Below are 22,839 nucleotides of genomic sequence, written 5' to 3' on the forward strand. Positions count from 1 at the left end.
TGTCTGGGCTGTAGCACAGGGCTTTCAGAGGAATTATAAAGTATGTTTCTTCTTCCCTAAAGCATGAGTTTAGCTGGAGGCTCAGAATCCCACATGCCAAATAAATAACCAGAATAATTAATCTTTGTATGTTGTCAAGAAGGTATCCCTAAGAGTGAGGCAGTCATAGGCCCTGGGCAATGGAGATGAGGAAAGTGGAGTATCAAGAAAGCCAAACCAGGGTAAGAGTAGAAAGACAGAACTGGTCTGATATTGGTAACTGGCAAGGATTTCTGTAAGAGACAAGTAGTAACAGGGAAGAGAATGGACTTCCAGGTAGAAAAACAAGCAAGTGCATGTAGAATGGTGTAACATCTGGCCCTGGGACCCTGCTCCAGCCAGAGAAGCTACAAAGATAGGCAGGGAACAAACTTGACAACATTTCAAATGCCTTCCTATCATATTTGTTTAACATGCAGCAAACACATGGTATTCTAATATGCAAATAGCTATGCCACTCAGGAAATTTATAGAACAGTATATTGCCTCCGTGGTTAGGCACAGCTCTGCAAAATAACACATTGTAACTTCAAAATTATTAACTGTCACCATAATCATCCATAAGATAAGTATTACTAAGTGATTTTTTTTGTCTTTTTTTTTTTTTTCCCAGAGCTGAGGACCGAACCCAGGGCCTTGCGCTTGCTAGGCAAGCACTCTACCACTGAGCTAAATCCCCAACCCCTTACTAAGTGATTTTTATGTCCCCAAGCTGCATGTTTAAACTGGGAGTAAAAGTCAATAGTTCTAAGATCAGAAGGAAGGAGGGGGGACCTCCTCTATCAGTGGACTTGGGGAGGGGCACGCGTGAAGAAGGGGGAGGAAATGTGGGATTAGGAGGAGGGAGGGACTTATGGGGGGATACAAAGTGAATAAAGTGTAATTAATTAAAATTGAAAAAATAAAAGAAATGAAATTAAAAAAATACATCATCATTTAAGCATACATACAATAAAAAAAAAGAAAGAAAAATGAAGTCAGGTATGGTTGCTCATATCTATAGTCACAACACTTCTGAGGCTGAAGCAGGAAGGTTGCTGTAAGTTGGAGGACAGACTGGAATATATAGAGAAATCTTTGCAAGCCTGGGCTACAGTATGTGACTGTGTCTCAGAAATAAAAGAATACAATGAGTACAATAAAAGAGGATGGAATACAAAAGAGTCAACAGGATAGGCGTGTATGACCAAGACATGAAGAATGCGAAGGACAGAGGAGTTCACGGCTCATCTAACGGCTCAATAAATATAGGCGCTATGAATAAATGAGAAGACATTAAATTATTAATAACTCTTACTTTTCTTTTTCCTTTTTGTTCAGCTAATATATGTGTGTATAGGGGTATATATGCCACAACCTGCCTGTGAAGGTCAGGGGACAACTGTCTGGAGTTGATTCGCTCCTTCTAGCATATGGTCTGCAGTCACTGAACTCGCGTCATCAGGCTTGGTGCCAGGCACTTTTCCCTGCTGAGCTATTTTGCCAGGCCTCTCTCTCATCTTTACCCAAAATAGTAAAGCTCTCAAAATATCCTTTTTATGTTTTTTTTTTTCATTTCTAGTTTATTTTTTCATCATATTCTCTCTCTCTCCTCCTGAGTATGGGATTAATATAAAGGTGTGTACTACCACTGTAGAGCTTTTCATTATCATTTCTAACACCTTGATGGCACAGTGGTTATGAGCACTGGCTGGTCTTGCAGAGGATCTGGGTTCAGTTCCCAGCACCCACATGTTGGCTCACAAATGTCTCTAACTCCAGTACCATAGGATCTGATGCCTTTATTGATTCACAGGTTCCTATGTGCACATGAAACAAACATATATACTCAGGAACACACATACCATGAAATTAAATAAATACACTTAAAATACATTTATTGTATGTATGTCTGTATGTCTGTATGTAAGTACGTACATATGTATGTGTCGGGGTACAAATATATCAAGGCACTCCTGTAGAGGTCAGGAGATAAACACACAGGTCCTAGAAATGAAACTCAGGTGGAGCGGCCTGGTGGCACGCACCTTTATCTATTGAGCCTTCTTGCCATCCAGGATATTTTTTTAAATATTTATTTTACAAAAATTTAAATTATGTGTCTATGCAAGAGATATGTGCATGTGAAAGCAACTGCCCAGAGAGACTTGAAGAAGGCATCAGGTTTGCTAGAACTGAGGATCTAGAATAATAGTTCTGAACTGCCATGTGGGTTCTGGAAACTGAACCAGAATCCTTTACAACAGCAGTATGTGTTCTCTCCAGGCCCCTGCTCGGCATTTCTAATAACTTTCTAGTTGGCTATTTTGTTCTCTCTACCTAATCCTTCAAAGTTTATTAGAATCAGTTTAGTCATGGTATCTCAGGCTAATAGTGCCCAGACTAATAAAACTCAATAAACTTCAAACTCTTTACCGAACTAGACAAACTTCTAAATATTTCTACAGTCTGAGTATGCTTTATCTAGTACACAAAACAATATCCTACTTTATGCCTTCCCAATTAAATTCCTGTCATTGTTCCCTGAATAGGTTTGTGGAGTATAGAGCACAGTGAAAGAATAATTGAAAAGTCTAATAGTTGCAGATGAGGGGATGGGTGAAGGCAGAGAGAGCCCTGAGCACCAACTCACCCTTCCTGTTCATGCCCATCTGGAGACACTTGAGCAGGCGGCAGTACTGGCACCTGTTCCTCTGCTTCCTGGACATGACACAGTTCTTGTCACGACTGCACCGATACACACGTTTGTTGCAAATGCTTCTCTTGAAAAAGCCTTTGCAGCCCTCACAGGAGATGATTCCATAGTGCAAGCCTGTGGCACGGTCCCCACAGATGAGACAGGTTCGTTGTTCAGCTCGATCATCTGGAACAGAAACTGAATGTGTACAAGTTAGAGCATAGTGAAGACAAAGAGGTTAAATTCGCAGTTCCTAAAACCTTCAGGCCTGCTCTGGGTAAATCACAAATACCATAACTTCAGTCACTGGAGTGCCTTCTCCAAATCATCTACCCATTAGGTCTTTGGGAAAGAGCTGTTTTTCTAACTCTGTGCTTTTAATCTAGTAACACAGTGTTCTTCCTCTGTCTCTTCCTAAAATATAGAGGAAAATGGACAAATGAGCACTTTAATGTCAAGACCCAAAGCTCATCAGTCACAGCTGAAGAGCTGAGCTTTTAACAATAACAGGCACCTGGAACCCTGAATGAATAGACTTATAAAACAAAAATCAATGAGTAAAAACTAGCCTTGCAAAAGAAAATACTCAGGCTGGAGAGATGGCTCAGAGATTAAGAGCACTGGCTGCTCTTCCAGAGATCATGAGTTCAATTCCCAGCAACCACATGGTGGCTCACTACCATCTTTAGTGAGATTTGGTGCCCTTTTCTGGCATGCAGGTGTTCATATAGGCAGAATACTGTATACATAATAAATAAATAAATCTTTAAAAAAAAAGAAAGAAAACACTCTAATCTACCAGTGAACTGCATGTTGTAGTGGAAGTGCTCAGACTTTAAAGAATCTACAAGCAGAACCTGTAACACCCTGGGGAAATTTGCTGATCCCAAGTATAGGGTAGAAAACATACAAAATGAGCTTTGTTGTGCTTTTCAAACCAATCACGAGGTCATGTGAAAAGGAAAAATAAGACAGTATGAAAATCTTCGACTAATCTAAGATAAAGCAAGCCATACATCAAAAAAGAGTACCAAGGACAATGGATAAAGTGTCTCAAATCTAGGGCGTGAAGTGGCTCAGGAAGTAAAAGCACAAGTCTTTACCTGTGTTCCATCTCTCCAGAAGCCATGGTGGATGGACCAAACCAATTACCAAAGGTTGTCCTCTCACCACCACTGGTGAACATGACCCTACCACACCTCACACAAAAAACCTTAAATTTTTCAATTAAAAACAAAACAAAACAAAACAAAAACCCAATACAGTAGACTCATTAAGAACATTAAAAATGAAAAGCCTGGGTTGGAGAGATGGCTCAGAGATTAAGAGCACTGGTTCCTCCTCCAGAGGTCATGAGTTCAATTCCCAGCAACCACATGAAGGCTCATAACCATTTATAGTGAGAACTGGTGTCCTCTTCTGGGTACAGGCAGAACACTGTATACACAACAAACAAACAAACAAATAGATAAACGAATAAATAATAAATCTTAAAAAAAAAGAAAGAAAGAAAAGAAAAAAAGAAAAGAAAAGAAAAGCCTCATTATCACTGAAGGTTGCCAGGACCTGAATTCGCTATTTAAAAATAGATGAAATAAAGAAAATGGGGATTGGGATCAAGCATTTAAGTAAAAATTCCTAGGACTGTCATCTCTTATTCCATGTCCCAGAGTAAGAGAAGGGTGCAGGATAGAAAGACAGTTAGAAATTCTAAACTATTGAACTCCAGGCTTAGGAGAAAATTATCAGGATGTGGTGAAAAGCTAGATACACATGGCATCATGGGCAAACAGCTTATCTGAAGGACCACAGCATAGAGAGCCTCATGGTATAGAGAAAAAGAAGGGGACAACATTTGGCTTACAAAGCTCTAGAACAGGGGCAGAACAAAGAGATTAAGCCTCTATGTTCACAACTAGGCACTTGCTAGCTCTGTCTTTGTGAAAAGAACCATCAACTTTTGAAGTATAACTACCTACTAGCAAGTGAAGGTAGAGAAGAGGGTACAGCTAGCAGGAACCACTGCCATGACGAGTCATGCCTTAAATGTGGTACCAGACAGCTCTCTCCAACTGGGTTTACTGAGGAGTCACACTCCTTTCTAGAGTACCTGGATAATTCACTAAGCTTCACCGAACTATCAAGAAAAGCTGTAGGAAACCATCTAGAGATATAATAAGGTTATCTTTACCTAAAATGAGAGTTATATCTGAGTATAACCTTATTCTAAAATTGTTGTTTTTGTTTCTGTTGCTATTTGGTTTTTGACTCAGGATGTTATATATCTGAGCCTGTCTTTGAACTCCTGGTCCTTTTGTCTCCATACTTAGTGCTGGGATTACAAGTGTGTACCACCATGTCTAGTTGTTTCCAAAATGCTGCTGGTCATCTCTGGTAGTCAACAGTAAGTAAAGGTAAAATATTAGCCCCGGTTACATGCACCATGCAAGAAAGGCAAAAGACAGCTCATGGCATATAGGCAGTAGCCATGTTAAAGACTGGCTGTGAAGTGGTGAAAAGAAAGCTTAGGAATTAAAACAAATGTGACAAACCCACAATATTCCTGGGGGGAAAAATCCTACATGTGGCCTTGTACATGTAGTCTTTAGTACAGTCTTGTACACCTTAAGAGCAACCTTAACATTTCTGTAGTTAAAAATTACTCTACTATGAACAACAAATACTGCTATGTTGAATGTTGCTTTTACTAAGACAATTAATGGATTCAGAGCTCAGGCATAGTCTACATAGACACACATTAATATTCAGATGCAGAAATGTCAAGTTCAAAAGAAACACTGAAAAGAAGACAGCTGATGAAGTTGGCTAGAAGACTGTCCCCAGGAATTGTTTCAGAACAACGCTGACATGCATCTGCTTAGACAAATGTATGTATTCATCTTCACATCATTTAAGAGGAACAAAAAAAGTAAGTGTGGTCATTAGTCTGACTAGAATTTTATAAAATGTTGACCCTTGTTTCATAAATGTGGCAGGATCTTTTAGTTACATCACATCTAACCAGAGTTACTTTGCAGGCAAATTCATTTCTTTCCTTTTTTTTGCAGGGTGGTGGTGTCCAAGACAGGAATTCTCTGTTTAATAGAGCACTGGTTGCCCTAAACTCACTTTGTGGACCAGGCTGGCCTCAAACTCACAGAGATCCACCTGCCTCTGCCTTCCAAGTGCTGGGATTAAAGGTGTGCACTGCCACACCTGGTGCGCAGGCAAATTTCAATCAGAGAATTGGCAGTAACATCTGGTGCCATGTAGAAAAGGTATGGTTTCGGTTTTAGCTCTAGAATTTGAACCTAGGACTTCTTTTAAGTATCTATTTGTTATAGACAGACATGCTAAGTTAACAAGGCAAGTCTCAGATATGTAATCCTCTTGTGTCAGCCTCCCAAGAAGTTGGGATACTATCCTATACTACCTGGTCTAGCCTGTACACTCTCAAATAAGTGTATAAATGGGTAAAGAGTATGACTTAGTGAAGTGTATTCAAAATTACAAGTTATAACACATAGCATTGTGACTTTTGAAAAGATTAAATAAATAGAAAAATCAGGTGGAAAGTGATGAAAAAGATATCCAATATTGACTTCTGGCCTTCATACTATATTTATATGCACATACACATGCAGACACTACAAACAAGTATACAGGTATAAACCACACATACACAAAAGAAAATAAAATGTGTCGTCACCTGTAGTAAGGATACACTAATCAAATCTGTTTCAGTTAAAGCATCCATATTTGTTTGTATGCATAGTGTTTGAATACACATATGTAGAAGGCTATTAGATACCAAGGAGCAACACATCAAGTATTAAACAGTTAAAAATATAATGATCTTGTTTAAGACTGCAGGCATGGTAACACATGCCTTTAATCCTAGTACTTAGCAGGTGAAAGACAGGTGGATTTTTGTGGTTTCAAGGCCTGCCTGTTCTATATGGAAAGTTCCAGGACATCCATGGCTATGTTAGAGAGACCCTTCTCAAAACAAACAAAAATACTGGAGCTGGGCACAGTGTACCTATAATCCTTGGACTTGGGGAGGTAAGAGAGTATCTTGAGTATGACAACAGTCTGGACTGCCTAGAGAGCACCTGTCTTAAAAACAAGACACAGAACACATACACAGGACTTCCAACATGTCTCTTCATAGCTTTGGAACCATGCACAAATGACCCATTTCTCTGAGTCTCACTCAGTATAAATCACTTATGCAACTACATAAGTGACTTGTATAAAAATGTTTGGTCAAGGGGTTGGAGAGATAGCTCAGTGGTTAAGAGCACTGTCTGCTCTTCCAGAGGACCCAGGTTTAATTGTCAGCATGTACATGGTAACTCAAAACCATCTGTATCTTTAATTCTAGGGATCTAAAGCCCCTCTCTGGCCATCTTGGGCACCAGGCATGCATATGGTACACAGACGTACATGCATACATACATACATACATACATACTACTACTACTAATAATAATGTTTGGTCAAAGAAATGAAAAAGAAATACATATTGTAGATTTTTTTTTTGTTGTTAAGTTTTTTAGAAACTGGTAAGGAAGAGAGAGTGAGATAGTATGAAGAGCTGGGGATGCTGGAACGCCTTTAGATTCTGGAAATGATATCTATTGCTTGCTATATAAATTGTGCAACTACCCTGAATATCATACACCTTTCTCTGAGTGTTCACATTTTACAATAGGAGAGTCAAAAGCAAACAATGAAATACTCCAGAAATGGAAATAACAACAACAATGGCAAAAAGGGCACATTTGATGAAACTGTACTGGTTATTAATGGTAAGCAAAGAAAACTAGTTTAGAATAAACTGCAATACACAGTTTTCAACTGAAAGAGGACTACAGGCCAAAGCAGTGTCTTGCACATGTTAAAGAATGGCTGAGTGGCAAAGAAAATAAAGGTAAGAAACCTAGAAAAGGCTGTTGACTGACTCAACAGCCAAAAAGAGATAAGGCAAGAAAATGTCTACTGTGAACTCTAAAGCAAGGTGGCTGTGAGAAACACGATGTCATTAGTAGCAAAGTAGCACTTAAAGTAAAAACTGAGCAAGAAGCAAATGTAAAAGTTTTGGTTAAAAAAAGGGTGGTGCTGAGGAGACAAAGGTTAGGGCCAAAATGAAGAATTTGAAAGTCAACAACATTTAAAGAGCTAAAGCTAGGCCAACAGATCGGAACCACCACCAGGGCAGAAGACCCGAGGAAATACAGCAAGAGGAAACAGGATATTCAGAGAAAGGTAAGGATCGAGGGAAGTCAAATGAGAGGGCATAGTTTCCATAGAAGAAAAGGGTAGATTGGTTATATAGCCACGATTACTAGAGAAATATAGATGAAAAGAGCTTTCCAAAGATGATAACACTGTTAAATGCAACAGATGGAAGAGTGTAAGAAAAAGAAAAGGCTCAAAGATCAGAAAGTGAACACCTTTGCAGGGGTTTGGGTGAGAATCACACTGAATTAAAAACAGGCCAGGAGTGAAGGTGAGGGTCTGTAACCCTGCACTCTCAAGGTAGAGGCTGGAAGATCTCAAATTTCAGGTTAGTCTGGGCCACTTAGTGAGATCTTATCTCAAAAGGCCAAACAAACAAACAAACAAGGGCTGGGAAGATAGCTAGGCAGTAAAGTGCTTGTTTGGGATTGCTCAAAGCTGTGGGTTTTATCTCCATCACCAAAATAAAAAAGTAGCAAATATTTGGTAAAGAAAGAAAACAACTACTTATAGATTATAATCCATATAAAGATGGATGGATGGATGGATGGATGGATGGATGGATGGATGGATGAGTCAATAAAGTACCTGCCATATTGAATGAAAACCTGAGTTTAGATTCCTAACACCAACAGTCTGTGAGCCCCCAGGACTGCCAGCAGGAAAGGAAAGGCTGATGGATTTTAGGAGATCTCTGGGCCAGGCAGTCAGCCCAATCAACAAGCTTTTGGCTCTGGAAGAACAGGGTAAATGGCAATGGAGAATGACTCTCAGTGTCAGCCTCTGGCCTTCCTATGCACGCCCACCTAGCCACACCCACATGCACAAACACACACAGATGCACGTACACACCCCCAGAAGCACACGCCATGCATATATACATATACACAAAAGAGGGCAACATAACACTTTGTTAGAAGCAGCACATTCAAGCAGATTGCTTTTATTTTATGTTTAAACTAGGAAAGATTCAGTCATGTTTAAAGACGACAAACATAGAAACAAAGACTTTCAAGAGATCAACTCCCCAGTACCATTCAGGGACATGTGGAATAAAATTTACTTTAAATTTTTAACTGTACGAGTGCTCTGTGTGCATGTACACTTACACGCCAGAAGAGGTCATTAGATCCCTTTATAAATGGTCATGAGCCACCATGTGGTTGCAGGGAATTAAACTCAGGACATCTGGAAGAGAAGCCAGTGTTTTTTACATCTGAGCCACCTCTCCAGCCAGGATCAACTACCCAGTACTATGAACGGTTATGTGGAATAAAATGTAATAAAAATTGTAAAAATAAGAACTAACCAGATACTGTCCTACCAAGCAATAAATATGCACCAAGATTAGCAATACTCTCTCTATAATTTGGTTAAGTTCAGGCTAAAACCTATTACAAAAACACCTCTTACTCTCACTGTTTCACTAAGCCTTGCTGTTACTAGATAACATCCTCATCCCAAAGAAGGACATTTTACCCATTCCAAGGGCTCAGGTTACACAAATTACAATTTGAAAACAGATTTTTATCAAAACCTGTTATTCAAGCTGTAATGAAGGCCAGATTTAAGAAACATTACAGCTGCTCACTTGACCAAAATCACACTAACAACCAAAGCAATTTGAACGTGCCTGGCTAAAGGGTTGTTAAAGAAAAGCTGGAACCTAAATTACTGGTTCCAGCTTCCAGATCAGGTAGTTGCATATCCACCATCCAAAATGAAAGTTTCAAGGTGGTATGACAGAATTGAGACTCTCAAATTTTCATTTAGAAGTAGAGCTTTCCTCTATTTGCATACCACTCCTTTTCCACACACTACTACAAAAATCCATTTCAAGAGGCCACATATGGAGTTCTCAGAGGACCTTTTCAAAAAACTCACATCATCTGAGTGAAAACAAGCAAGCAATCCATAAAAGGGGGTAAGGGTTGACAGGAGGAATAAGTGCCAGTGCTCTGGGACTCAGCAGCTGATTGCAAGTCATAACAGGTTATTAGGTATTCTTTGGAGTACTAGAGGAGACTGATGGTTGCCTACACAAGGAAATGATACATGTTTAAGGAGATGGAATGTTAATTATCTTAGATATGATCACTATATATTATATACATGGGTGGATTTATCGAGCTATACTCCATAATTTTTTAAAAGAGTTTTTGAAATGGTATTTGCTATATAGCTCAGGCTGGCAACCAAATTTGTTAGCCTAAGTACTGGGGTCAAAAACATGCAACCATAATGAACTGCTCAAAAACTATGCATGGGCTGAATGTATGGAACTTATTTTTATTGACTGATAAACAAATTTTAAAGATCTACTGTTTGTTCTACTTGAACTGTCACTGAGAACTTTAAGGATTCCTTGCTAACTTAATTTTTTTTTTTTAAAGTTAGTTGGTCCGGCAGTGGTGGCGCAGCCCTTTAATTCCAGCACTTGGGAGGCAGAGGCAGGCAGATCTTCTCTGAGGCCAGCCTGGTCTACCGCGCAAGTTCCAGCACACCAGGACTGCACAGAGAAACCCTGTCTTGAAACAAACAATCAGACAAACAAACAAATAAAAAATTGGTTGAATCTGATGAAAAATATAAAATCTTCTCTTAAAAATGATATATACTGACATTTTCTTAATTTATAGCTTGAACACATACATCATAACTCTAAACAAATATTTTTGAAGTTAGAAATATATAGGAAAAAAGAAAACACTGATTTGCTATTCAATAATTAATATTTCCTAATTCTAAACATCTTAAATTTATTCACTGGGTCAACACTTCAGTGGACAAAGACAAGTGATGATGTGAACTGGAGAAGAAGAGGGTACAGTTACCTAGAGTCCAGTTAGGACAAAAGTATGCAACAGGAAATTTCAGTCAGAGGACATAGTACAGACAAAAACTTGCTGGCTATAGTATGTTTTAGAAGTTTACTGTTTGCAGTAGATGGAAATGAGGAGGTGGTCTTCATCCTGTCGGGAGACTCAGCATGCTGAGATGGACAGACAGCAGCTTCTGTAGCACATGCCTTCTGAGCTGTCTGTTTAGCTTACACCACACTTCCTTTCTTTGAAAATGACCATTGCTTCTTTGTGAGGCACTTGTTTTATATTGTAGACAAGTGGACCTTGTAGACAGTTATGGTTACTGCTGCTTGGTAACGAGATACTTATCCAAGCTGATCCACTGAAATTCTCTGACCCTGAGATTTTTGTACTGCACATAGCATTTGTTAGCTGCTAGTGAGATGGAGTCTGTTCTAGAAAACCATGCTGGCCTATGTGGTGGTAACTATCACGGAAAGGGGATGGATGGAGTGAGACAGAGGTGCTCTACCATATTGCCTCAGAGATACTGAAAGTGGTTGTTGTGGCCTTACCATCTCAACTCTTCTATATTTCTTTATGTCCCATGCTCTGTTGCAGTTTTTTTCCAGTAACTTCCACTCAGTGCCTGAGTTAGTTAAATTTGATCACAATTCTTATAATCAAAATAAATTCCACTATGATAAACTTTCAAAACAAGCAAGCAAGCAAACAAACAAACCTAGCTATATCTAGAGGTAAAAAATAATATGGAGAGACAAAGAAAGAGGTACCCTACCTATCAGGGAAGGAAAATATAAATAACACAAATTGGGGGAAATCACAGAAACAAAGAACTGTACAAAATAGGGGGTGGTACAGAGAAACTAGACAGAGTAGGCCAAGGAATAGAACAACAGAGTTAAAAATTATGGTAGATCTGTACCATGTGGGTAGAAATATACAGTGTAGGAGGCTGGAGAGATGGCTCAGAGGTTAAGAGCACTGGCTGCTGTTCCTGAGGACCCACGTTCAATTCCCAGCAACCACATACATGGTGGCTCATAACCATCTATAATAAGATCTGGTGCTCTCTTTTGGTGTGCAGGTATGCAAGCACAGGCACAACACTATGTATAATTAATAAATAAATCTTAAAAAGAAATGTACAGTGTAATTAAGCCAGGTGTGGTGGCACATGCCTTTAATTCAAGAAGTTTGAAGTCAGAGGCAGGTGGGTATCTGTGAATTGTAGGCCAGTCTGGTCTACACAGCAAGTTTTTTTTTTTTTTTTTTTTTTTTTTTTTTCCAATGCCGTTTATTCAGGAACCTTGAACAATCATCTGACCCTGGGGAAAGCCAGCCCACTTTAAATAGCCTCTGGGTAGCCAACCCCAGTGTGCCACATGGGCAATGCAGATAGGTCCACATACATGGAAGCAAGCCAGATCCTCAGCCTTAGCCAAATGTGGAATTGTTCGTGACAGAGAGCACTCACCATCGGGAAGGTGGAAGGCGGAAACCAGCTCCATCTTTAAGGCATAGCATTCCCCAGCTCTCTACAGTTCCCCCTTTTTGTTTTAGATGCATCAGGCAAGAGTAGAGGTCTGATCTCTGATATTAGAAATAAATTGGGACTTTGTACTGATGTTCATTTAGGTGTCATCCACCCAAAGAGCATCAGACCCGATGTACAGTGTGAAAGATTTCAAGTTAGAACAAGGAAGAATTCAGTAATGGTCAAAGTTGTGCTGTAAATGAGGTAGTGAGAGTCTCATATACAAAATTATACAAGTGTTCAGCATTTTCTAAAAGCAAGGTATATACAAACTGGAGACCTAGGAAGCAACAGGAAGAGTATTATAGACATGACATGAGTGCTAGTCTTTTCTGAGGACTGAGTTGCTCCCTAAATCCTACACATTAGACAGCATGAAACACTATAGGGAATTGTTTCCCCAAGGAATGGGCATGAGAAAGCACTAAGGTAAGGTCCAAAGGATACTGTTTTGTTTTGGCATGAGAAAGGTCAAATACATGATATGAAATCTAGTGGTCTTTGCAATTTATTTGTTTGTGGTTCTGAAATGTTTATAGCTACAATAGGTACTAAAACTTCTGTGTTCCTCAATCCACAGGTAATAAATCTACAAACAATAAAATGAACAAAACAGGAAATCCTGTCTATCTGAAGGGTACTGTGAAAACTGTAATTTCTCTGGAACAGGTAGAATTTCAGCTCCTCAGAGCTTAAAGGGACATCACAAGGTCATCTACTCCAATCTAAGTAATAAATTCTAGCATCCACACCAGAACAAAATACTATTTCCTTACCATTACAGCTCTAACTGAACACAGACATGCATCACTGGATCTTCTAATGATGCTCCCAAGGCCTAACCATCCAAGCTCAATCCCAGGGAATCAAACAGTAGAAAAAGAGAATCAACTACCATACGCTGTCCTCTGACTTCTACATAAGTGGGACATGAACACCCACACAAACAAACAAAAAAAGATGTTGAGTGACTGGTGAGCAAAACATCTATAGCGTTCTGAAGTGGTGTTGCTATTTCCACAGTATGGATTCAGGAACTCAAGACAGAACCTTTGCTCTTCACAGAGATAGCGGTCAAATTGGAGGACACAACAGTGTGCTCATGTTTAAACAGCAGCGTGTGATCTCAGTGGTGAATGCAAACAGACTCCAAGATTTATTCTGAGTTTATTATTGTGATAAAGAAAGAGTTACAAAAGGTCTTTTTGGTAAACAGAGTAAGAATATTAAAAAATGCACAGCTACATTCAGGACTTTTATGTCAAATTTGGTAAGAATTCTAGAGGAAGTGACAGTAATGGTTAATCTTTAGCGTCAATGCAATGGAACTGAGAACTACTTGGAGACTGTATACAGCAGACCAGAGAAGATTAACTAAGGGAATGGCACATCCTGAATATGGGCAACACTATCCCACCAGCTGGGGAAGCCAGATGGAATAAAAGGAACATGGAGCGAGCCCCAGATGAACAGGCATCCTCTTTCCTGGATACCATGTGAACTACTGTGCTCTACCACAGCCTTCCTGGCAGGACATACTAAACCTGAAACTGTGGAATAGAACAAACCCTTCCTCCTTCAAGCTGTATGTATATCATGAGCTTGCTCACGGTAACTCCGAAGTCTGACGACACCACTACACTCTGCACATTCCTAGAACATGTGGCTTCACTTAAAGTGGATCTCAGAACTAAGCAGGGACCAAGGCAGTTGATTACCACGCTCTGGGCTGGCCCACCAATTTGTTATGTGGAGTTCTTATAATATGTGTGCTTTTTAACAAAACTACATTTTATTTGTTTTATAGGTATGTGTGTGCTTGTGTAGAGGTCAGACGACACCTTTTAGGAGTCAGGCCTCCTTTCACAATGTGGATCCAGAGGACTAAACTCAGGTTACAGAGCTTGGTGGCAGACACCTTTACCCACTGAGCTATATTGCCAGCTCAAACTGTGTACTTTCATTTAAAGATAGAGAAACTATACTGTTCATTAATTCAACTGGTTTTGTGCTTGGTTGGAGCTATACATTAGAGGTACAGAAAAAAAAAAAGAATTGCTCTATGTCCTGTGATGTAGTCTAGTAGAAGCATATAGTTCCAAACATTAAAAAGCGTAGCAAAGTATTAGAGGCATAATGACAGCAACACAACACAATGCAGAAAGGTATGCTGGCCTATAAGGATGAAGCTGCATGCAGCATGAGAGGCTTTCTTTTTTTCTTTTCTTTTTCTTCTTTAAAAAAAAAAAAAAAATATATATATATATATTTGTTATGTACGCATGTGATGTTCTGTCTGCATGTATACCTGTGTGCCAGAAGAGAGCACCAGATCTAGATGGCTGTGAGCCACCATGTGGTTGCTGGGAATTGAACTCAGGACCCCTGGGAGAGCAGCCAGTGCTCTTAATCTCTGAGCCATCTCTCCAGCCCCTTTTTATTCTTTTTTTCATTAAGTTATGCTTGCTTTACTGAAATCATTGTATTTTTACTTAGATTTATATTGTGAAAGATGATGATCTAGTAACTGAAGTATCACAACACTTTTGGATAGAGTTTTGCAGAGACAGAAAGGAGAGGATATAGTCTAAGAATATAGTTTGTGGACCACTGTCACCACCACAATCAAGGTACAGAATAGTTTTCTTAATCCTAAACCCTCCTTGATGCTCTCCCTTTCCATCCATACAGCCACTTTGCTCTCAGTCTCTACCACCCCTGATCTGTTTGGTTACACAAGTATTGTCATATGGAGAATGTCACACAGTCATTTAAAAAAAAGAATGACTCAACAGTTAGCCTTTTTGAATTTTGTGAATAAGCTGTATCAAACCCAGGGAATAGTGCATGTCTGCCTTTATTCCACACTTCTACACACTGTGCCACACACTAGAAGACTGTATCATGATACATCAATTCAGTTGTTTAACATTTTAAAATCCCACAAAGGACTAGAGAATTGGTGAGTAGGTCTTCTCAAAGATCATCTTGACTATTAAGAAGAGGGCTTGAGCAATAAACTAAGGCATGAGCAATAACTTCAATAACTACAAGTTATAGCTCCTTTTCATTTGTCAGACAAGTGCTTTGCCACTGACCCCCATCCCTAAACCCAGCTTTTTTATACTATCCATAGCTGAACAGTATTCCCTCAGATGTTTGCTGAGCCATTTACTTTTTCAAGACCATTTTGTTCTTAAAATTTGAGATAGTTATGAATAAGGCTGCTATAAACATTCATGCCCTAGGAATGAAACTGAATGTTGCAAGTATTTTAACTATTAAGAATCTGTCAAACTGTTACATGTAGGTCATATCCTTTGCATTCTTCCCCTTAATATGTATGTATCTTTAAATACATGCATGTGTGTGTTCTACACATTGTGTAGAACATTTCTTTGTATGTTCGGATGCCATGCATATTATTTTTGGAGACACATTCATCTAATTTTTTGCTTTGCTCGGTACATCTGTTAATAGTGAAACAGGGTCTTCCTAGGCTAGCTTTGAATGCATGCTCCTCTTACTTTAGCCTCCTGAGTGATGGTATTATGTGTATATACCAACATACCTAGTTCTTAAACTTTTTTACTTGGGTTGTGTCCCATCTCTTTCTTTCTTTCTTTCTTTCTCTCTCTCTCTCTCTCTCTCTCTCTCTCTCTCTCTCTCTCTCTCTCTCTCTCTCTCTCTCAGTAGTTCAAGGCCTTGAACAGAGGCTCTGTCACTGAGCGATATCCCCAGCCAAGTTATTCTCTTATTTTTGAGTTTTGAGAGCTATTTATAATTGTCTAGAAGTCTTAAAAAGTTTTTTTTTTTTTAAAGATTTTTATTTGAAGAGGGTTTGCTTGAATGTATGTAAATGAAACATGTGCAAGCCTGGTACCCTTGGAGGTCAGAAGAGGGCATCAGATTCCTTGGAATTAGGGATAATTGTGAGCTGTCATGTGGGTGCTGGGAACCAAAGGCTGGTCCTCTACAAGAGCAGCAAATGTTCTTAATCACTGATCCATCTCTCTTGTCGCTGAACAAGATTTCTTAATTAAAAGCTAAATGACAAATGAAAAGGAGCTGTAACTTTAGTTATTGAAGTTATTGTTCATGCCTTACATCCTACTGCTCAACTCTCTTAATAGTCAAGAGGATCTCTAGAGAAGACCTACTCCCCAATTCTCTAGTTCTTTGTGGGATTTTAAAATGTTGAACAATGAATTGATGTATCATGATATAGTCTTCTACAATCCTCTTCATAGACCAACCTGCTTTGGAATATGGGTGGCAAGAGAGAATTATTTCTAGTGTGTGGTATCTTAAGTGGGAGAACTATAGAATTAAGTGAAGCCAGAGAATTAGGCTGGAGCTTAATCATAGATTTCATTTTATGTTCTGGAAGTAGTGACTAGAACGTTTTATGCAAAAGAATGTAAAAATCCCTCTGATCATACTGTAGCATGGACTGCAGAAGAGGGTATAGGAAGCCTATGAGAAGGAGGCAGATAGTAGGTAAAAAGGTGGTCATCTAAGTGACAGACAAAGCTAGCTCAAGCTAGATGGTTAGAGGACATTGTATTTAGATTTGAGATCTATTTTGGTGGGAGCATTGACAGAGCTAGATGATGGAATATAAAAGAAAATAAAGGAATTAGGTAATGACTCCCAGATTTCAGTTTAAAACAGCTAAAGGATTTTGAGTGTTTACCAAGATTTGGGAAGATCACTGACGAAACAAGTTAACATGAGGGACAGAAGTAGGGTCTATAGAGTTTGACTCTGATAAGTTTGTGGTCCCAATCAGAAAGTTAAAAAGATGTTAAGAGAGTTTAGACACAGAAGTCTGAAGCTCAAGGGAGGTTCCTGGTTAAAGATACACTTTGTGTAGTAGTCCCCAAATAAACGAAAGACCAAAGTCAACAAAAGAGAAAAAACTAGCAGAGAAGAGTTAAAGGACTAACTCCTGGGGACATGCTAACATTTACAAGTCTCAAAGAGAAACAGAGAAACTGTTGATCTGAGAAAAGGTTTTAAAGAGGGAGGGGGAGGGCTGGAGAGATGGCTCAGTGGTTAAGAGCACTGTCTGCTCTTCCAATGGTCATGAGTTCAATTCCCAGCAACCACATGGTGGCTCACAACCATCTATAATGTGAACTGATTCCTTCTTCTGGCAGATGTAAATGCAGATAGAACACTCATATACATAAAAAAAAAAAATAAATCTTAAAAAAAAAAAAAAAAGAGGGAGGGGGAAGGTGACTTAGTTTGCAGAATGCTTGCTTAGCATGAATGAAACCTCAGGTTCAACCCCCACCATGACATAACGTGATGCAGTAGCTCCAGCTCTCAAGAAGCAGAGTTAAGAGAATGCTAACCTCAAGGTCACTCTTCCCTGTAGGGGGTTTGAAACCAGTTTGGACTACAACACCCAATTTTGGGTGGAAGTAGGTGTAGAGAAGACCTGTATCCTGGAAGTCAAGGGGGGAAAAGTACCTCAAAAAGGAGACAATTCAAGACTAACTTCTCAGGTGGCTGGAGAACAGAAATTCAAGACCAGCCTGCCCAGGCTACAGAGTAAAATCAAGACAAGTTTGTACAATGCAGAAAGGCCTTGTGTCAAAATAAAAATATAAAAATAAGACTGAGGATACTGTGGGTTCAAACAAAAGCAAACATCAAGTAGAGGGGAGATTGATATTTTTAGCCATTTTCTTTCATCTACTAGCAAATAGTACATCTACTAGCTTTTATAGTATAAGACTACATACATGGATAGATCTACATGAAGTGATCAAGTTAGGTAATGTCTGTCTTCCTAAAGAGAGTGCACATATTTTAATGGTTTTAGTGTGAAGCTATATAGAAATCCTGAGGACCCATCTATATTCATTTCTAACCCCTAAATTTCATGATGCTGCCTTAATGCTCACAGTGACTACAAATTTTTCTAATTTCTGCAAAGAGCCATCAATTCACTAGAAAGAAAGGTTATTATACAAATACATTAATCTAGAATAGCAGCTCGAGTGTTATTAGTATACAGATGTCATTTCTTCGTTTAACTGTTTATTTACTTATTTAGAGACAGAAGTAGCCCTGACTGGCCTGTAACTCATCACAGGCTGGCCTGGAATTCACTCTGCCTCTGCCTCCCCAAGTGCTGGGATTGAAAGCATAAACCACCATTCTAGGCAGTAGCACTCTTACTTATTTTTCAAGACAGAGCTTCTCTGTGTAACCCTGGCTGTCCTAGCACTTGATCTGTAGATGAGGCTGGCCTGGAACTCACAGAGATCCACCTGCCTCTGCCTGCCAGTGCTACGATTAAAGGAGTGAGGCACCACTGCTTGCCTGTCCTTTTTTTTTTTTTTTTTTTTTCTTTTTTGGAGGGGGTTGGTTGTGGGGGCTGACGACGATGACTCTTCTTAATAAGAAACTTCAGTAGTCAAATGAATCCAATGCCCAGATTTTTATTGTCATAAATTGTTTTGATAAATGTTCCTAAGAGCCTCTTTGGAATAAACCCAAAGACAATTTTCTTTGGTAATTGTTTTTGATATAGTTGCTGAAAGTGTCTTTTTACTTCTCCAATAGAGGGGTGTAAATTAAACTCAAATTTAATTTAATTTGGATGTCTCTAAAAAGAACTATAGTCTCTAGTTGAGAAATATAATAACTTAACAAAATATAACTACTTGCATTCTACAAGTCTTTTACCAATAACCTCTATTTTCACATCAACCCTGTTAAGTAAAGGTTTAATCTTTTTATGGGATGTGTGTGTGTGTGTGCGTGTGTTTAGTATTTAAGAGTCTAAGCTGGGTAATTGTGGTGCCACACAGCTTTAATCCCAGCAATTAGCAGAGGCTGGCAATCTCTTAGTTCAAGAGCAGCTTGGTCTACACATCAAGTTCCAGGATAGATAGTCAGAGCCACATGGAAAAATCCTGTCTCAATAAAACAATAAAACAAAACAAAACAACAACAACAAAAAAAGGTATAATACATAGCCCAAACTCGCCTCAAACCCATTGTCCTCTTGTCTCAGCCTCCTGAGTGATGGGGTCACACTAACTTGTAGTGTATCTCTACAGATGAGGATATGGGTGCTACTTTTGCTTTAGACTTTATAATTACAGGGAGAAGAGGGAAAAAGAAACACTCTTTGAGGGGACTACAGAAATGGTTAAGACCACTTGCTGCTCTTCCAGAGGACCCAAGTTCTGCTCCCAGTGCCTACACTAGGCAGCTCACAACTGCCAGAAACGCCAATTCCAGTGGATTCTATCTATGTGCTCTTCTGGCCTATAATACAGGCTCTTCAGGCACTTAAATGGCGTCTACATACATGCACAGACTGTGCATCCTCTCTCTCCCCACATACAGACATCATAGACACACACACACACACACACCCCACATACACTCCCCAACACATAACCCACCCTTTTAGTTGTCTAATCCAGAGAGGGCTCTGTGTTTGGAGACATGAATAGGGGAACAGTCAGGTTGCTGGGTGGAGAAAACGATATGAAACTACTTTTGGAAAATGCTATTCTGTAACTGGAGTGTTAAGCAAATAAGCAGGCCCCAAGACACAAGCTTTTCACAGGCTTCCTCTCAGCTAATAGTCAGCTCTTGTCCAAGGATGCAGCTCTGCAACCTGTCTCACTGGTCATACAACATTTTCAAGGCTGAATTTCCAAAGCGTTGATTATTGCCTTCTAAACTGAAACATTCCCTAGGTACCTTTTCCCTTGAGGTATAAACAGCATGAGTCACAGGCTTAGCTAAGAACTCTTTCCTAATCTTCCTAAATTTGCTGCTCTTTGAAAATCATACCCATTTCAAGCCATGTTAAACTCGTTACAGGTTACTCTCACAGATGCTCTCTTATTTAGTGTCTGTCCACAGCAGTTTGCCTAGGATAGGTATTGCTGTCCCCTATTGTATATAAATGAAACTGTGGCCTACATAGCCAAGTAACAGAATCAGCCTGATGAAATTCACTTCCTAAACCAGAGAAAGCCAGTAGCAAGCCACTAGATGTAGTCAAGCATGAGCCATCTAAGTAGCAGGGGCTACCTTTGCCACAGAGACCAAAGGATCTACTTAAAGGTAAAAGAAATAGCAGCAGTTTGGGGTTTTGTTTTGATTGCTTAAAAATCCTTCAGAAATTACAACTGGCCTTCCTGAAAAGCCTTAGAGAGCCATCAGCCTGCTAACTCCTGACCCTTCCTGCTTCTCACCCCAATGAATGCAAGGTCCTTGGATCACTGTGTGAGATTCTAGACCCTGTTAGAGTCAGCAATTGCCTTTATAGTTTTCAGGATTTTCAAAATATACAAAACAGGTGGGTATTGGAAATACCCTTAAACTCTTAATCCTAACATATATAGCTGCATTTTTTTCATAAATATGGTGTTTTCATCCAAGTTTTAGAAAAATAATTTTTGTACTATCAAAAAATTTGAGATGTGAATGTTTTTCAATTGCTTCAATAAACCATTGAGGCATGTAGGAGAAGAACCTTGCAAAAACATTCACTCCTTGGATAAAATGAAATCTCAGCAGCAAGGTGACAGAAAGAATGACCTGGTTGTTTGGTTTACATAGTAGTCCCTCCAATACTCTTTTTTCTCCCTCCTCTAAATCAAACATGATGCAGCAATGTCTGTGTGTGAAAATGATAAAAGCAACGAGCCCAAATCCCAACCTCATCTTGAACCCTGAAGACTTTTATGGCTTTTCCTTCACTAGGCCCTCCCCCTAATACACTTTAAAGACCAAGTTGTTCAAAGGGGTCATAGTAGGTTTCATACCTCATTTTAATACAATGTAATGGTAACTAAACTTCCAAGTTTTTTAACATTATTTTTTCCTTTAAGTATTAGTGCAGAGTTACAATGTATCTGACATGGAGAAAAAGTGCTATCAGGCAGGCATTAGATTTTCCCTTCACACAACATTTTTCTTCAACAAAGAGATATGGACTAAGTGTGTGTGTGTGTGTGTGTGTGTATACAGACAGACAAACATTCACAAATATCCAGAAGACCCATAAAATGTCTTAAGTATTTGCCTTAGCTCAAATTGTTCAAAATAAGTCAGGTCTTAATTCAAGAAGCCTACATAAATTGAACTTGCTGCTAATTTCAAATACTGGTCTCCCCCTTCCCCCACGTCTTCTTCCATCTGTATGCCTGCAAGTCACATTACAGACCCCCAGCTGTTTTATTCATTTATTCTTATAAGTTTGGGAGAAGAATTAGAAACTGTTTTTTGATTCCATTTTTCTCAGTTCTTAACATTAATTGTCACCAATACTTTGAAGGGTTAGTGTGGTAAAGACATAGCAACTGCTCCATTACTCTTTCAATTGCCATAAACAGTTTGCATAATAAAATAGCCAATGAATTAACCCCTTGGTCCTCTGGAAAAAGATACAGCAAAACAGGGATCTAATAGTTGGACTTGGGAAAAGGAAGCTTTAAGGATGAAAATCTGCATTGGAGCAAAGGAATGACAAACCCTTTAAATCTTTAAAACCACAATTTATTTGGCAGCATTGCTCACTTTCCCCCACTCAGGCATTTTCGTCTAACTTTTGTACATACACATTAAAATATAATCAGTTCACAACATCAGTGTATTTTAAGATAAATCCTATGACTTTTACACATTTCTTAGACTACAAACCTGGATTTAAATAATTTCAAAATAATGCACTAAGATCATCTGTGTAGTTCAATCCAAGTTTTAAGAGCCAATACCAGCTGTTAGGGGAGGGGTTTCACATATGCTACACAAATCCTCACCAAATCATATTGTCCGCCTTCCTTCTCTCATTTATGAAAAACCAGTAAGTAAAGCAAATGTTAGAAGAAAATAGAAAAAAGGGAAGGAGAGAAGAGAAAAATAATAGTAATTCAAAATGCTTAGTGTTTAGACATACATAATCACCACCAAAATGCTCATCCTTTCCAGTTCCACACAGTGTCAGCATGAGGACAAAAGACATTTAAAAATCAATTCGGAGTGATTTCCAACAGGCGTTGCCTAGCTCTACAAGTTAAAGAATGAGAATACTCCCAAATGTTGAGAGGCGCTCAAGTTATTTTTCCTCTTTTAAGGAGCAATCCAGCTTTCACAGGAAATTCATTTTGTAGCACTGTTTTGGTTTAGGTGCCGGTCCTGCAAGCTGGGCTGTTCACAAGGGCCGCATCTATCGTGAAGTGTGCACAATGGCCTCTCTTGCGGCTCTCTTCCCCTGTTATTGATCCTTACAGATGCTCTAAGACCCTTCCCCCACCCTTCTCCAAATCCCAACCCCCATTCTGAAAGATAGCTTAAGAAATAAGACTTCCTGCCTAGCGACTGGCAGGGCTGAAAGACCAGATTGTATGACTCCACAGATCAGGCTGGCCACAGTGAAGGCTTGAATAGAGTTAACCCTCTGTGAACTAAAACAAAACATTTGCATGCCCAGCTGTGACAAAGGTTAATTTAAATGGACAAGGGCCCGATAT

At 39.2% G+C, this 22,839-nt stretch overlaps 1 protein-coding gene across 2 annotated transcripts in view; it reads right to left on the minus strand.

The window, feature by feature from the left end:
- The window catches only part of Nr6a1 (nuclear receptor subfamily 6 group A member 1), a 191,959-nt gene that overhangs the window by 37,648 nt on the left and 131,472 nt on the right, over positions 1-22,839 (minus strand). For both annotated transcript variants that reach the window (XM_060390080.1, XM_021633361.2), the window contains exon 4: positions 2,672-2,914. In XM_060390080.1, the coding sequence (XP_060246063.1) occupies positions 2,672-2,914 (243 nt within the window). The remainder of the gene's footprint in view (positions 1-2,671; positions 2,915-22,839) is intronic.

The sequence above is a fragment of the Meriones unguiculatus genome, chromosome 8, assembly GCF_030254825.1.
Source record: "Meriones unguiculatus strain TT.TT164.6M chromosome 8, Bangor_MerUng_6.1, whole genome shotgun sequence".
Taxonomy (NCBI): domain Eukaryota; kingdom Metazoa; phylum Chordata; class Mammalia; order Rodentia; family Muridae; genus Meriones; species Meriones unguiculatus.